The 16,100-nt window shown below is 50.1% G+C and overlaps 1 protein-coding gene across 1 annotated transcript in view; it reads right to left on the bottom strand.

The window, feature by feature from the left end:
* LOC145356561 (TOM1-like protein 1) overlaps positions 1 to 13,496 on the bottom strand; it is a 46,557-nt gene extending 33,061 nt beyond the window's left edge. The window contains exon 1 of the mRNA XM_080209331.1: positions 13,358 to 13,496. Within this exon, the coding sequence (XP_080065457.1) occupies positions 13,358 to 13,496 (139 nt within the window). The remainder of the gene's footprint in view (positions 1 to 13,357) is intronic.
* Between the last annotated feature and the right edge of the window lie 2,604 nt (positions 13,497 to 16,100).

Raw genomic sequence — 16,100 nt, 5'->3', positions numbered from 1 at the left:
CAAAGCGAGTTTCTGAAAGATATCCCAGAGCAGGAACAAGGAAATGGAGAAAATAAGCCAGCACCTGAATACAAACACACTTACTTCAATCTATATCCCAAAACAATTCACAAGAATACATTCAGATGTAAAACTGACCTTGGGTCAAAAGATTAACAAATGCTGGGCTTGCCAGTGACATCCACAGCCCACGAGAACAGAGATACGAGGACAGGTGATTACCACGGCTACTTTTACCTAAAGGAGGACAGACTGGCTGGCGGAGGGGTTTCTGGAGGGAATTCTGAGCATAGGGGCCCAAGGCAGCTGAGGGCACGATTACCAATGATGGGCGTAGGAAGCAAGGCATTCACGAGAGGCCAGGATTAGAGGAGCACAGAGATCTCAGAGGCCGAGAGGGCTGGAGGGGGTAACGGTGCAGAGAGATGGGGCAGCTCTGAAGACTATGAACGTGTGAGTGAGGTAGACAATTTACTACCTGCCCTCAAATCCGGCTCAGAGCCTTATCTCGCCGTAAACCGCCAACACTGGCAGGGTTGGGCTGGTGGATGCGAGTCCACATTACCAGGCAGACCCCAGTAAAGGGGACAGAGTCCCCCTGGCACTCAGGGTGGGTACAGGAGGGGTGGGTGGGAGAAATTCCTCTCAGAGACACGCCAGTTTCTGTTAACTCTGCAACCCGCTGGGCCCAGAGGAGACGTTTCACTCCAGAATTGACAGCAGCACAGACAGTGAGCAGTTTTCCAATAGCTTCTTACTAAACATAGGAAAATATCCCATAGGAAGTGGACAGCACGGTGGCACAGCAATTAGTACTGCTGCCTCACAGCGCCAGGGATCCGGGTTCGATTCCTGGCTCGGGTCACTGTGTGTGTGGAGTCTGCACATTCTCCCCATGTCTGCGTGGGTTTCCTCCGACAGTCCGAAAGACTGATCGGGTCAGGTGCATTGGCCATGCTAAATTCTCCCTCAGTGTACCTGAAAAGATGATGGGGTGTGGCGACTAGGGGATTTTCACAGTAATTTCATTGCAGTGTTAATGTAATAGATAAAAATTTAAGAGTGGAGATTGTCGCTTTTATTTGCATTTCGGGCGTGCCAAAGGAAAATCACCCGAGGAGTTTTGATGACGCTTGAAGTAAACAGACCCCTTGCTCTTGTCCCAGTGGACACTCTCTATTTAACACCTCCTGCCCCTCCTCCTGTTCCCAGTCACTGCTGCGGGGGGGTGAGAGTGGACAGGAGGCAGACTGATGGGTGCACAGTTGTGTTTCAGACTGGGGGAAGTACACAGTGGCCTTCCCTGAGGGTCAGCGTCAGATCCACTGGTCCTTACGATAAATATCGATGATATCGTTGTGTGCGCGGGACTTCATTCCAAAGCTTACAGGTGACATGAAGTTCTGAAATGTTAGGGAGGATTGTAACAGAGCTCAGGAGGACACAGATAGGGTGAAATGGGTAGACGGATGGTTCAACACAGATTCAATTTAACGCAGAGAAGTACAGAATGACACATTTTGGGAGGAAGAACAGGGAGAGGCGATATGAAGCGAAGGGTGCAATTGTAAAGAGGATGCAGGTTCAGAGAGAGCTGGTGGTTTGTGTACCTAAACTTCTGACAAATCGAGAAGATTGTCCAGAAAGTGTGTGCGCTCCCTTGAAGTTACAGAAGCAGAGAGATGATGCTAAACTTTCACAAGCACCGAGCTCCACTAAAGGTCTATGTCCAACTCGCGCCACTAGACTTCAGGAAGAATGTCGGGGTCTCCGAGGAAGGGTGCAGAGGAGATTTATTAATAAGGAAGCAGTGGTGGGGAGCTCGGGAGATACTGGAGGAGCTGGGATTGTTCTCCTTGGAGCAGAGCTGGTTAAAGGACGGTTTGATGGAGGGGTTACCATGGAGAGAATCTTTCTTGTGATGGGAAAGTGAGTAGCCAGGAGATACGGATTTACGGTGATTGGTGACTGAGTCATAGGTGAGTTGCTTTGATCTACAACAACCTTCCTGAGAGGCTGCTGGAAATTCATTAAATGATAACGTCAAATAGGGAATTGGGTAAATATCAAAGAGAAGGTAAATATTTGCAGAGTTAATCAGTGTTTCCCAGCCTTTTATGTGTCACAGTACATCTCGATATATATATAACAATCTGAGATACACCTCCATTTTCTCTGTCTTCTTCTTTTACTGGGAACATAGTTTTTAACTTCTCCCTTTCTCTCTTGCTGCTTCTAGGTTTTAGAAACACAAAACTGTAGAATCTAAAAGCAGGACGAGGCCATTTGGCCCTTTGAGCCTGCTCCATCATCCATTTTGATCATGACCGATCATCGAATTCAACATCCTGATCCCCCCTTCCCTCCCAAATCCCTCGATCCCTTTCGCTCCAAGAGCTACATCTAAGTTCTTCTTGAAATCACACAACATTTTGGTCTCAAGTACTTTCTCTAGGAGTGAATTCCACACATTCACCACCCTCTGGGTGAAGAAATTTCTCCTCACCTCAGTTCTAAAAGGTTTACCCCTTATCCTCAAACAATGACCCTTAGTTTTGGACTTCCCCACCATCCGGAACATTCTTTTTGAATCTACCCTGTCTAAGTTTCTATGAGATCCTCTCTCAATCTTCTAAACTCCAACGAATATAATGATAACGGAATTAGTCTCCTCTCATATATCAGACCTGCCATTCCCAGGAATCAGCCTGGTAGACCTTTGCTGTACTCCCTCTATAGCAAGGACATCCTTCCTCAGGTAAGGACACCAAAACTGCCCCCAATACTCCAGGTGTGGCCTCACCAACACCCTGTACAATTGCAGCAAAATATCCCTAATCCTCTCGCTCTGAAGGCCAACATACCATTTCCCTTCTATTTTCTGGTTCCACTTTATCCATCCTCCTTGTTACATCCTCAAAGTAAATTTGTCAAACATGATTTCTCTTTCACAGAACTCTGTAGACTCTGCCTGATTATGTCCTGATTCTCCAATATCCTGCTTGTACCCTCATTTAATAATGGATTTGGGCATTTTCTCGAGTGACAGCTATTGGATTAACTGGCATACAGTTTTGATTTGATTTTTATTGTCACATGTGTTGGAATGTATTGTTTCTTGTGTGCTACACAGACAAAGCATACTGTTCATTGAGAAGAAAAGGAGAGAGTGCAGAATGTAGTGTTACAGTCAAAGCATTGTCAGAGAGTTTAGAAGAGTTAGAATAGTGCTTTAGAAGCATAGAATGAGATAGAAGATAGAATTATAGGGTATGTTGGAGACAGCTCTTGAGGAGTCGCCACACTCCTGCTTTCTGTCACCCCGCCCTCCTCCACCCCCCTTTTTGTCGAGAGGTGTCACTCTTGCGTTGTCCAGTCTGCTGGGACCTTCCCTCAGTCGAAGGAATTTTGGAACATTACAACCAGCCCATTGACTATCTCTGGAATACAAGTCAATTGGGTCCAAGCGATTTGTCAGCTTTTAATCCCGTTAGTGAGCTTTGTAGTTTTTCTCCAGCGATTGTGATTAAGTTCTTCAACCCTGAAGACAAATACAACTCTCTGCCAGTTCCTCGTTTCCCCTTATTCATCCCCCAGTTTCATCCTTGGAGGGCCCAAGAGATTTTCTTTCAGGTCTTTTAAGAAGCTTGTTGTTATCCTTCTGTCTATCTCCTTCAGCGATTCAATCTGATAATGCAATCTGTGAAGGGCCCTTACTTTACTACATTAAAGGCGCTACATAAATGCAAGTTTGCATTGTCCCCGAAACTCTTTTTGCAAGACACTGATGAGACACTGAGAGATACGATAAAGTGGGACGGAAAGGCAGGTGAGGACCTCTTGGGGAGTGGGAATCAGAGTTGTGTTGGATGTATGTTGGGTTGAAACAGTTCCACGTTTCACAACTAAAGAATCAACGCAGACTCATTGGTCAAAGTCCCCCCTCTGAGTTATAAACCTTTACCATTCTACAGATAGTGCTCCCGAAATCCACTTCTCCCAGTTCAGGCATCCGATAAGAATAGATTTCTGTTATCTTAGTCGGAAAAATAGCTTTGATTATTAACTAACTTAGTTCTAACTGATTACTCTCCCGTGGAATTGCACCTGTGGGGAGAAATCTTGAGCTCGCCTTCGCCATCTGCGAGGTTGTTGGTGAGGGTTCAAGATCCGAAAATCGTAGCTCTCGCTGGTGTGGTGGCAACTTTGGACCTTCCCCGCCCTCCCTCCTCGCCGGTGACATAATCAGGTTCACGGCCGTGCTGTACCTGCATTTTAATACTATTACCCCCACATGCCCCTCCCATCAGCCCTCCCCCATTGCTGTATCCCAACCCCTCGCCACATCTTCACACCGTGCTGATGTTTATAACAGGTTCGTATGGATGTGGACCCGTTGTAGGGGTCTCCCCAGGAGCGTAAAGGTACTACAGTCTGCCTGCCCCAACTTCCGCCCCCCCCCCTCCCACCCCCTCCCCAAGGGTACGAGGGACATGGCCAGGAGTGGTGGGATGGGGGTAGGTTGATTGCAGTTGTGATCAGGGCGCCCTTTGCCCCGATCTCTGAGCAGCTGGGTTTAGCTGGGTGTTTAAGCCCCATTCACTCGATAACGGTGTGAATCACACCTTTCCTTAGCCAGCGTCTCCAGGGAGAAACACGCTGGTATTCTCAACAGAAACAACACTGGCATTTTGTTTGGTGAGATTTACTTGTAAAGACCAAAACCAGACGAAATGTGTAACTCTGGTCAGAGGGCAGAATGTAACAGATCTTGGGAACATTGCTGAAATTCACTCCATATCTCAAAATCATTCTCCTGTCCTTAATTATTCTCGGAATTTAGAATGGAAGCATGTAGATTGATGTTAGAATGGAGAATGTCAACGTAAATGTGTCACGCTGCAATTGCAGCCATTTGCCAGTGGCGGCACTATAGCAGAGGCATCAGGCTTGAGTTATGGGGACATCTACTTAGCAACACTGGTCGTGGGCCCAGTTACCACATTCCCAGCCACGTGACCTAGGACTGAATAAAGAACAATTCTAAGCAGCAACCCTGGTGGCATTTCCACCTCTCGCTGGTAGGAATATTCAGGTTAACTCTTCAGAACCGAGGGATTTATCCTGGAGGTTTCATTTAAATAGTGCCTTTCACATCCTCAGGACACCCTGGAGCATAGAAGATGTGTAATCACTGGTGTTTTGTTCACACACAGCAAGGACTGGATAGTAAATACTGTCGATTGAGGGATAAATAGAGTCACAGAGCAAGGAAACAGGCCCTTTGGCCCAACTTGTTCATGTCGCCCAGTGTTTACCATTCAGTTAGTCCCAATTGCCCGTGTTTGACCCTCTGTACCAATCTTGCTCACGTAACTGTCTAAATTAGCCTGGACAATAGGGAACCTTCGCTTGCTCTCCCACACAGTGGCACGGGACCCTTCATAGCAACGCCAGGAGCTTTGTTTTAACCTCTCAACTGAACGCTGGCACCACCAACAGTGCAGCACTCCCTCAGTGCTGTCACGGGGATTTTTGTATCGTATCGCTGGAGTGGTGTTTAAGCTCACAGCTTCTGACTCTGCACAGAGACAGAGACAGAGCTATCCACTGAGCCAAAGGTGACACTTGGACCAAACCCGGAATCTGGGTTCCTGCAATGAAACAGCGGGTTGACTGTCAACACTCCGACGCCACATGTGAGATTTCCTGGGATGCAGGGATCCGAGGTCATCCCACATGCCTGTTCCCATCCTCAATATTCCTGACAGCTGCTGAATTCCTTAGAATCAGGAAGCAGTGAGTGCAGAAACATTTGGCACACTTCACCCAGCAACCTAAACACAGCTGTACACTTCATATCAACACTGACACCTCATAACAGCCCTGTTATTAAAGCTCTGGGATACTGTTACACTCCACATGACAACACTGTTATTGAACATAGTGCCCCATTGATAAATACACTTTCTCCAATGTGAGCCACAGTCCAGAGGGCCACGCTGCTACCTCAGAGACAGAGACACGTGGCTTCCAGCCCCACTCCAGGCAGTCAAACAGCCAGGGATGGCTCCTCACACTGCAGCACTGAGGGAGTGCTGCACTGTCAGAGACAGCACCTCTTTAGATGGCACATGAAACACAGGCCGTGTCTGCCCCCTCAGTGGGGGAATGTCTGAAGAAGAGCAAACTGGTGTCCGAATCGATATTTATTCCTCAATATCACATCGAATGAAGTGGACATGATTGCATCACCATTTTTGGGAGCTTCCTGTGTACTGATTGGCTCGTGATGTTCTTCCATCATTACCACGAGGGCACTTCATTGACCAAAATCATTTTGGCCATCCTAAAATCGTGAAAAGTAAAACATAAACCAATCTACCTTCACAGCATTGCACTGCACTCTCCACAGCTATTCCGTGGGATAGGGAGTGATTGTAACCCCGTGCTGTACCTGTCCTGGGAGTGTTTGATGTGGACAGTGTAGAGGGAGCTTTACTCTGTCCCTAACCCCGTGCTGTACCTGTCCTGGGAGTGTTTGATGGGGACAGTGTAGAGGGAGATTTACTCAGTATCTAACCCTGTGCTGTACCCGTCCTGGGAGTGTTTGATGGGGACAGTGTAGAGGGAGCTTTACTCTGTATCTAACCCCGTGCTGTACCTGTCCTGGGAGTGTTTGATGGGGACAGTGTAGAGGGAGATTTACTCAGTATCTAACCCTGTGCTGTACCCGTCCTGGGAGTGTTTGATGGGGACAGTGTAGAGGGAGCTTTACTCTGTATCTAACCCCGTGCTGTACCTGTCCTGGGAGTGTTTGATGGGGGGACAGTGTAGAGGGAGCTTTACTCTGTCTCTAACCCTGTGCTGTACCTGTCCTGGGAGTGTTTGATGGGGACAGTGTAGAGGGAGCTTTACCCTGTATCTAACCCTGTGCTGTACCTGCCCTGGGAGTGTTTGATGGGGACAGTGTAGAGGGAGCTTTACTCTGTATCTAACCCCGTGCTGTCCCTGTCCTGGGAGTGTTTGATGGGGGGACAGTGTAGAGGGAGCTTTACTCTGTCTCTAACCCTGTGCTGTACCTGTCCTGGGAGTGTTTGATGGGGACAGTGTAGAGGGAGCTTTACTCTGTATCTAACCCCGTGCTGTACCTGCCCTGGGAGTGTTTGATGGGGACAGTGTAGAGGGAGCTTTACTCTGTCTCTAACCCTGTGCTGTACCTGTCCTGGGAGTGTTTGATGGGGACAGTGTAGAGGGAACTTTACTCTGTATCTAATCCCGTGCTGTACCTGTCCTGGGAGTGTTTGATGGGGACAGTGTAGAGGGAGCTTTACTCTGTATCTAACCTTGCGCTGTACCTGTCCTAGAACATAGAACATTACAGCGCAGAACAGGCCCTTCGGCCCACGATGTTGCGCCGACCAGTTACAAAACAATGACCCACTAACCTAAACCAATCCCTTTTCGTCCATAAACCTATCCACAGATCTCTTCAACGCCCCCAAACTAGGCGCATTTACAACTGCAGCAGGCAGGGCATTCCAATCCCTCACCACCCTCTGGGTAAAGAACCTACCCCTGACATCAGTCCTATAACTACCCCCCCTTAATTTAAAGCCATGCTCCCTCGTGCTAGCTTTCTCCATCCGAGGAAAAAGGCTATCACTATCCACCCTATCTAAACCTCTAATCATCTTATATGTTTCAATAAGATCCCCTCTTAGCCGCCTTCTTTCCAGCGAAAACAACCCCAAATCCCTCAGCCTCTCCTCATAGGACCTCCCCTCCATACCAGGCAACATCCTGGTAAACCTCCTCTGCACCCTCTCCAAAGCCTCCACATCCTTCCTGTAATGTGGGGACCAGAACTGCACACAGTACTCCAAGTGCGGCCGCACCAGAGTTGTGTACAGTTGCAACATAACGCTGCGACTCCTAAATTCAATCCCACTACCTATAAACGCCAAGACACCGTATGCCTTCTTAACAACCTTACCTACTTGATTCCCAACTTTCAGGGATCTATGTACACATACACCTAGATCCCTCTGTTCATCCACACTATTCAAAGTCCTCCCGTTAGCCCTATACTCGACACATCTGTTATTCCTACCAAAGTGAATTACCTCACACTTCTCCGCATTAAACTCCATCCGCCACCTCTCGGCCCAGCTCTGCAACCTGTCTAAGTCTTCCTGCAAACTATGACACCCTTCCTCACTATCTACCACACCACCGACTTTGGTGTCATCAGCAAATTTACTAATCCACCCAACTATACCCTCATCCAGATCATTAATAATATCCTGGGAGTGTTTGATGGGGACAGTGCAGAGAGCGCTTCACCCTGTGCTGTATCTGACTGTGATGATTGAGTGAGAAGTCGCACAACACCAGGTTAAAGTCCAACCAGTTTATTTGATAGTAAACCCACAAGATTTTGGGGTTTGCCCCTTCGTCAGGTGAGTGGAGACCAGAACTCTCCTCTCACCTGATGAAGGGACAAACCCCGAAAGCTTGTGGGTTTACTATCAAATAAACTGGTTGGACTTTAACTTGGTGTTGTGAGACTCCTTACTGTGTCCAGCCCAGTCCAACGCCGGCATCTCCACATTGTGATGATTGATTCGGGGGGTATAATCCATGTATTGGTACTATGTCCCTTCTGTAACAATAAAAACACAACTGGACATGTGTGTGTGTGAAATCAGAGATTGCAACTACACAAACACTCAGTGGCACGTCAGACCCATCACAACATTGCAAATCCAAAATAAAAACAGAAATCTCTGTAAACACAAAGCAGGTGAACCCAAAACACTGAACTCTGTGACATCCCCAGCTACTGACATTGTGCAGGTGGGATTATTTAATTAATCATAGATTCTGCACCATGTTTTTCGCAGCTATATTTTCAAACCAACAAATTCTACACAAGTAGATCATTAATAAATTCACAAGGGTTGCCAATTCGGTTTAAATTCTCAGTTCTAAGGGATGAAGGGATTGTTGCGAATGTTTTGATCACCAGCGCATCAAGCTCAAGGTTTTCCATTTGACATATTCAAGAACAGAATGATGGAACGGAGAGTTGCGCGTGCAGGTTTCCCCGGTGGTGCTGTGTTAGGGTGGGATTGAGAAATTACAAAGGGCCAGGGACAGACTGGGTGGGACTAACTGCGGCAGAGACCGATGCTGGGAAACAGAGACACATCAGAATACTTCCTTTGCAGCAGAGGACCAGAAAGGGGAAAGTGCAAAGGAGAACAGGTGTCATTGTAAACACATCACTGAAAGCTGCCTCATGGGTATAAAATATTACTGAAAACACTTCTCAGCCTTCCTCTCAAAACAGGGTCTGGGATGCAGAAGTGTGGAGAGCTCTGACCCCCATCTGGGGGAATCACATTCTGGGCCCCTCACCCCCTGAAGTGTCTATTGGTGTGGGTGAGGGCAGATTTACCTGAGTGATAACAGGAGTTAAAGGGTTAAGTTGTGGAGACAGGTGCCACAAACATCACTAATATTCCCCAGAGTTTCGATGTTTTTCCTGCTGATGGGATTCAGCTGCTCAAATTGCTGCCAATATCTAACAGGGTAAATGCTGAGGGACTACTTCCCCTGCTGTTGCAGAGGTGGGGAGGGGGTGTGTACTGGTGGGAGGGGGTTTGCATTGTGGGTGGGGGGTGGCATTGCGGGTGGTGGAGTGTACTGGTGGAGGGTTGGTGCTGCAGGTGGGGGGGTGACATTGTGGGTAGGGGGTGACATTGTGGGTAGGTGTGAGTTGGGGGGGGCGTGGGCACAGGAGTCCGGAACAAGGAGGGCAGATCCTGAAATTGTGCGGCAGGCTGTTGCGGGGAGTTGTCAGGATGAAGTGGGAATGGGGGAGCGGGAATCTGGAACTCTCTCCCATCACAAAGGTAGCGGACACTGGAGGACAACAGGAAAGCTGAGGTGACCAGACTTTGGTTTGGGAAAGGGTCAAGGTTCAAAATGAGGGTTCTTGTTGAGATGTTCTCCATGTTTTGATTTTTGGGGGCTGCCTTACCGCTCTCACTATCTCCTTTAGTAATTGATGCATTCACACAGTAACGTTACCCTCAGTATGTGTGGTCACCTGGAATCAGAGACTCCTCACAGTGCTGAAGCGGCCATTCAGCCCATTGGGCCTGCACTAACTCTCTGACAGAGTATTTTACCCAGGCCCACTACCCCACCCTATAAACCCTGTGCATTCACCCCACTAATTCCCCTAACCCACACACCTTGGGACACTGAGGGAGAATTTGGCACGGCCAATCCGCCTAACTTACACACCTTTGTACAGTGGGAGGAAACTGGAGCATCCGGAGGAAACCCACACAGATACAGGGGAAATGTGCAGACTCCACGCAGGCAGTGACCCGAGGCTAGAATCGAACCTGGGTCCCTGGTGCTGAGAGGCAGCAGAGCTAACCGCTTTATCACCATAGGGGATACTTGGAGGAAGAGGATTAGACAACTTCATCAATATCCTCAATGATGATCACCGCTCCAGTAAACTTAAATCCACAACCCACAAACAAAGCAACTATTTCCCAGACAACACAATTTAAACTGGCACAGAAAAGCAGACAGAAATTAGCAATCACCGGCATACATTTCGACATCAAAAACCTTTGCCCCAAACACGCCTTGTGTGGGCCACTGAGGTCACAATGAACACATCTACATTACATACCAACAGAGATTTGAACGGGGGCAATTACTACCATTATTAACGCATTTCAGACTGACCTTAACTCAGATTGAAGTTCAACAATTGATTGAGTGTTTATATTGATTGATAGCTGCCAGTGGGAGAGAATTCCAAACTCCCGGCAGCCTGTGTGTGTGTGCGCGAGTGTCTCCTCTCACTCCTGTTTAATCTAGCTCTAAATTTTCGATCATACTCCCTTGTCTTACACCCCTCGAGATGAAATGATCACTTATCCCATCACATTTCCAGTGATATACCACAGTGACTACATTTCCAAAGTATTTCATTGACCAAAGCACTTTAGGATGTCCTAAGTCATGAAAAAGCAGCATACAATCGGGCAGCGCGGTGGCACAGCGGTTAGCACGGCTGCTTCACAGAGCCAGGGACCCGGGTTCCATTCCCAACTTGGGTTACTGTCTGTGCGGAGTCTGCACGTTCTCCCCATGTCTGCATGGGTTTTCTCTGGGCACTCCAGCGGATAGGGCCTGGGTGGGAGTGTCAAGCACCCCTTTTAGTGAAACAGTCGGATTTGCACCAACCCAGTTAAGTTTGGGAACTTCCTTGTTTTCCAGCATTTGTTTAACGCTGGCCAAATCAATTCTCAGTCACTTTTCTGATGCACCTTTTGTTGAGTGAACATTGTCCCAAAAGGGCCAATTGTCCACCTAACACTCAATTGGTACTTTCCTATTCAATGTGTTCGTAAAAAATAATACTGTTAATGTGTTACACAAATACACACCCAATACACCCTCCCACAGTCTAAAGATGTGCGGGTTAGGTGGATTGGCCATGCTAAATTGAATCTTAGTGTCAGACAGATGAGCTAAGGTAAATACATGGGGTTAGGGCCTGGGTGGGATTGTGGTCGATGCAGACTCAATGGGCTGAATGGCCTCCTTCTGCACTGCAGGATTCTATGAATTCTGTAAAAATGTAGGTTGGTCATTACTGTTTGGGACCTTAATGCAAAATAATTGCACCAAATGCAGTCTCTGCCCCTCAATGATTCACTACGTGTGACACAGTGAGCTGTGATAATGTACAAATACTAATCATTCTTGTGAAATGAAACTGTTCAGAATTATTTATTGATCTTTTAGTGTCACAAGTAGGCTTACATTAACACTGCAATGAAGTTACTGTGACAATCCCCCAGGTGCCACACTTCGGCGCCTGTTTGGGGACACTGAGAGAGAATTTAGCGCGGCCAATCCACCTAACCAGCACACCTTTCCGACTGTGGGAGGAAACTGGAGCACCCGGAAGAATCCCGGGGAGGGGGGTTGTGGGGGGGAAGGTGGTGGCAGGTGTAGACTCCACACAATGACCCAAGCCGGGAATCAAATCCAGGTCCCTGGCGCTGTGAGGCTGTAGTGTTAACCACTGTGCCATTGTGCCACTCTTCCAATTGGTGTTGATTGCAATAGCAGCCACTGTATTTTTCCAAACACGGAGCCTTAAACTAAGACGCCACACACATTTGCAAAGCCATGTATGATTTCAATGACCCGTCTCTCAGTTTGCTGAATATTTCTGTGCTACCTGCTGTAAAACTGTTCGCTCCCCACTCCATTACCACCCCTGGCAAAGTCTCCCTCACCACGTGCAGTCGCTCTGTGATACCCTGCAGACTCTACCCCCCCCCAAGTGTCCCACTCCTCTCGCCTCCCTGAGCCATGACAGTCCCTCCACATCAGCTCACATTCTGTCTCCCTCCAGTCAGCATCCCACCCCCTCCGCATTCACCCCACACCATCAAAATGCAGAACTCCCTCAGCACTGACCCTCTGACAGTGCGGCGCTCCCTCGGCACTGACCCTCTGACAGTGCGGCACTCCCTCGGCACTGACCCTCTGACAGTGCGGCGCTCCCTCGGCACTGACCCTCTGACAGTGCGGCGCTCCCTCGGCACTGACCCTCTGACAGTGCGGCGCTCCCTCGGCACTGACCCTCTGACAGTGCGGCACTCCCTCGGCACTGACCCTCTGACAGTGCGGCACTCCCTCGGCACTGACCCTCTGACAGTGCGGCACTCCCTCGGCACTGACCCTCTGACAGTGCGGCACTCCCTCAGCACTGACCCACTGACAGTGCGGCACTCCCTCAGTACTGACCCACTGACAGTGCGGCACTCCCTCAGCACTGACCCTCTGACAGAGCGGCGCTCCCTCAGCACTGACCCTCTGACAGTGCGGCACTCCCTCAGCACTGACCCTCTGACAGTGCGGCACTCCCTCAGTACTGACCCACTGACAGTGCAGCACTCCCTCAGCACTGACCCTCTGACAGTGCGGCACTCCCTCAGTACTGACCCTCTGACAGTGCGGCACTCCCTCAGCACTGACCCTCTGACAGTGCGGCACTCCCTCAGCACTGACCCTCTGACAGTGCGGCACTCCCTCAGCACTGACCCTCTGACAGTGCGGCACTCCCTCAGCACTGACCCTCTGACAGTGAGGGTCTCCCTCAGCACTGACCCTCTGACAGTGCGGCACTCCCTCAGCACTGACCCTCTGACAGTGAGGGTCTCCCTGGGTTATTTTCGGGATTGTTTGAAGATTATTTTTCTAACACGGAAACGATTTCAGATTCTCTCCCGATCCCGGAACCCACTCGATCCCCGGATCCCCGATCCATGTGCCGGATTCCCCGGATCCCGGATCCCGGAGGGTGGATCCCGGATCCCCCGCTTACCGATTAACCTCCCGCTCCGGCTGCTGAAAGGATCCTTCGCCGCTTTTCCGAGAGACATTCCGGGGGTGAGAGAGACTCCAGGTGTGAGAGGTACTCCGGGAGTGAGAGGTAGCCTGGGAGTGTGAGAGAGACTCAGAGTGAGAGACTCTGAGAGTGAGAGAGACTCCGGAGGGAGAGACTCCGAGAGTGAGAGAGACTCCAGAGGGAGAGACTCAGAGTGAGAGAGGCTCCGGAGGGAGAGGTACTCCGGGAGTGAGTCACTGAGAGTGAGAGAAACTCTGACTAAGAGACTCTCCGGGAGCGATGGAGACTCTGGGAGTGAGAGACTGCGAGAGTGAAAGACTGAGTGAGAGACTCCGAGTGAGAGAGTCACTGTGAGTGAGAGAAACCCAGGGAGTGTGAGAGACTCCAGGTGTGAGAGGGAACCTGGGAGTGAGAGACTCAGAGAATGAGAGAGACTCTGAGAGTGAGAGGGGCTTCCAGAGTGAGGGAGAGTCTGGGAGTGAGAGACTCTGAGTAAGAGAGACTCCAGCAGTCAGAGAGTCTCTGGGAGCGATGGGGACTCCGGGAGTGAAAGACTGAATGAGAGAGAGTCCGAGAGTGAGAGACTCCAGGTGTGAGAGGGAACCTGTGAGTGAGAGACTCAGAGAATGATAGAGACTCAGAGAGTGAGAGAAGCTTTGAGAGTGAGGGAGACTCTGGGAGTGAGAGACTCTGAGTAAGAGAGACTCCAGCAGTCAGAGAGTCTCTGGGAGTGATGGAGACTCCGGGAGTGAAAGACTGAATGAGAGAGAGTCCGAGAGTGAGAGACTCCAGGTGTGAGAGGTACTCCGGGAGTGAGAGAGTCACTGAGAGTGAGAGAAACCCAGGGAGTGTGAGAGACTCCAGGTGTGAGAGGTACTCCAGGAGTGAGAGACTCAGAGAATGAGAGAGACTCTGAGAGTGAGAGAGGCTTCCAGAGTGAGGGAGACTCTGGGAGTGAGAGACTCTGAGTCAGAGAGACTCCAGTAGTCAGAGAGTCTCTGGGAGTGATGGAGACTCCGGGAGTGGGAGACTCTGAGAGTGAGGGGGATTCCAGGAGTGAGAGACTCCTGTTTAGGATTGGCTCTCTCTGTTATTAATGCTGTGTGAAATTGGTTTACTCTGGGATCAGTCCACTTCAGAACTGGCTCCGTCTGGGATTAATCCAGTTTAAGATTGGCTCAGAGAATTAGTGCCAACTCGATGGGCTGATTGGCCATCGTCTGCAGTTCTGGGGTTTTACGAATCCATGATTAATACTGAGGGAGCGCCGCACTGAGGGAGCGCCGCACTGTCAGTGGGTCAGTGCTGAGGGAGTGCCGCACTGTCAGTGGGTCAGTGCTGAGGGAGTGCCGCACTGTCAGTGGGTCAGTGCTGAGGGAGTGCCGCACTGTCAGTGGGTCAGTGCTGAGGGAGTGCCGCTCTGTCAGAGGGTCAGTGCTGAGGGAGCGCCGCACTGTCAGAGGGTCAGTGCTGAGGGAGTGCCGCACTGTCAGTGGGTCAGTGCTGAGGGAGTGCCGCTCTGTCAGAGGGTCAGTGCTGAGGGAGTGCCGCACTGTCAGTGGGTCAGTGCTGAGGGAGTGCCGCACTGTCAGAGGGTCAGTGCTGAGGGAGGGCCGCACTGTCAGAGGGTCAGTGCTGAGGGAGCGCCGCACTGTCAGAGGGTCAGTGCTGAGGGAGTGCCGCACTGTCAGAGGGTCAGTGCCGAGGGAGCGCCGCACTGTCAGAGGGTCAGTGCCGAGGGAGCGCCGCACTGTCAGAGGGTCAGTGCCGAGGGAGCGCCGCACTGTCAGAGGGTCAGTGCCGAGGGAGTGCCGCACTGTCAGAGGGTCAGTGCCGAGGGAGTGCCGCACTGTCAGAGGGTCAGTGCCGAGGGAGTGCCGCACTGTCAGAGGGTCAGTGCCGAGGGAGCGCCGCACTGTCAGAGGGTCAGTGCCGAGGGAGCGCCGCACTGTCAGAGGGTCAGTACTGAGGGAGCGCCGCACTGTCAGAGGGTCAGTACTGAGGGAGTGCCGCACTGTTGGATTTGCTGTTCTTCAGATGAGACATTAATCCAAGGAACCACTTACACTCTGCGTCCCTGACAATGTGTAAACACTTCCCTGGCCTCTAGGTTAAAGAATCACAACTCTTGTGTCTAGTTTCAAGAAGAACAAAGAACACGGTACAGCACAGGAACAGGCCCTTCAGCCCTCCCAGCCTGTGCTGATCATGATGCCCTAACTAAAGTAAAAAAATCTTCCTGCCCTTTCTCCGTCCCTTTCCCTCTACTCTCTCCCTTTTTATACACTCATTCAGATGTCCCTTAAATGTTGTTAATGGGCCTGCTTCCCCCACCTCTTCTGGCAGCGCGTTCCAGGCACCCACCACTCTCTGTGGGAGAAACTTCCCCCCTCTCACCTTGAACCTGTGCCCCCTGTGTAACTGACACTTCCACCCTGGGAAGAAGCCTCTGACTATCCATCCTGTCTGTGCCTCTTAGAATTTTGTAGACCTCTATCAGGTCTCTCCTCAGCCTCTGTCTTTCCAGTGAACACAATCCGAGTTTATTCAACCTCTCCTCATTTCCAACACCCTCGAGACCAGGCAACATCCTGGTGAACCTCCTTTGCACTCTCTCCAAAGCTTCCAGGTCCTTCTA

This window comes from Carcharhinus amblyrhynchos, chromosome 21, assembly GCF_965287045.1.
Source record: "Carcharhinus amblyrhynchos chromosome 21, sCarAmb.v2.hapA, whole genome shotgun sequence".
In the NCBI taxonomy this organism is placed as follows: Eukaryota; Metazoa; Chordata; class Chondrichthyes; order Carcharhiniformes; family Carcharhinidae; genus Carcharhinus; species Carcharhinus amblyrhynchos.
Note: the sequence above shows the minus strand (reverse complement) of the source record. Positions and strands in the feature narration are given on the sequence as shown.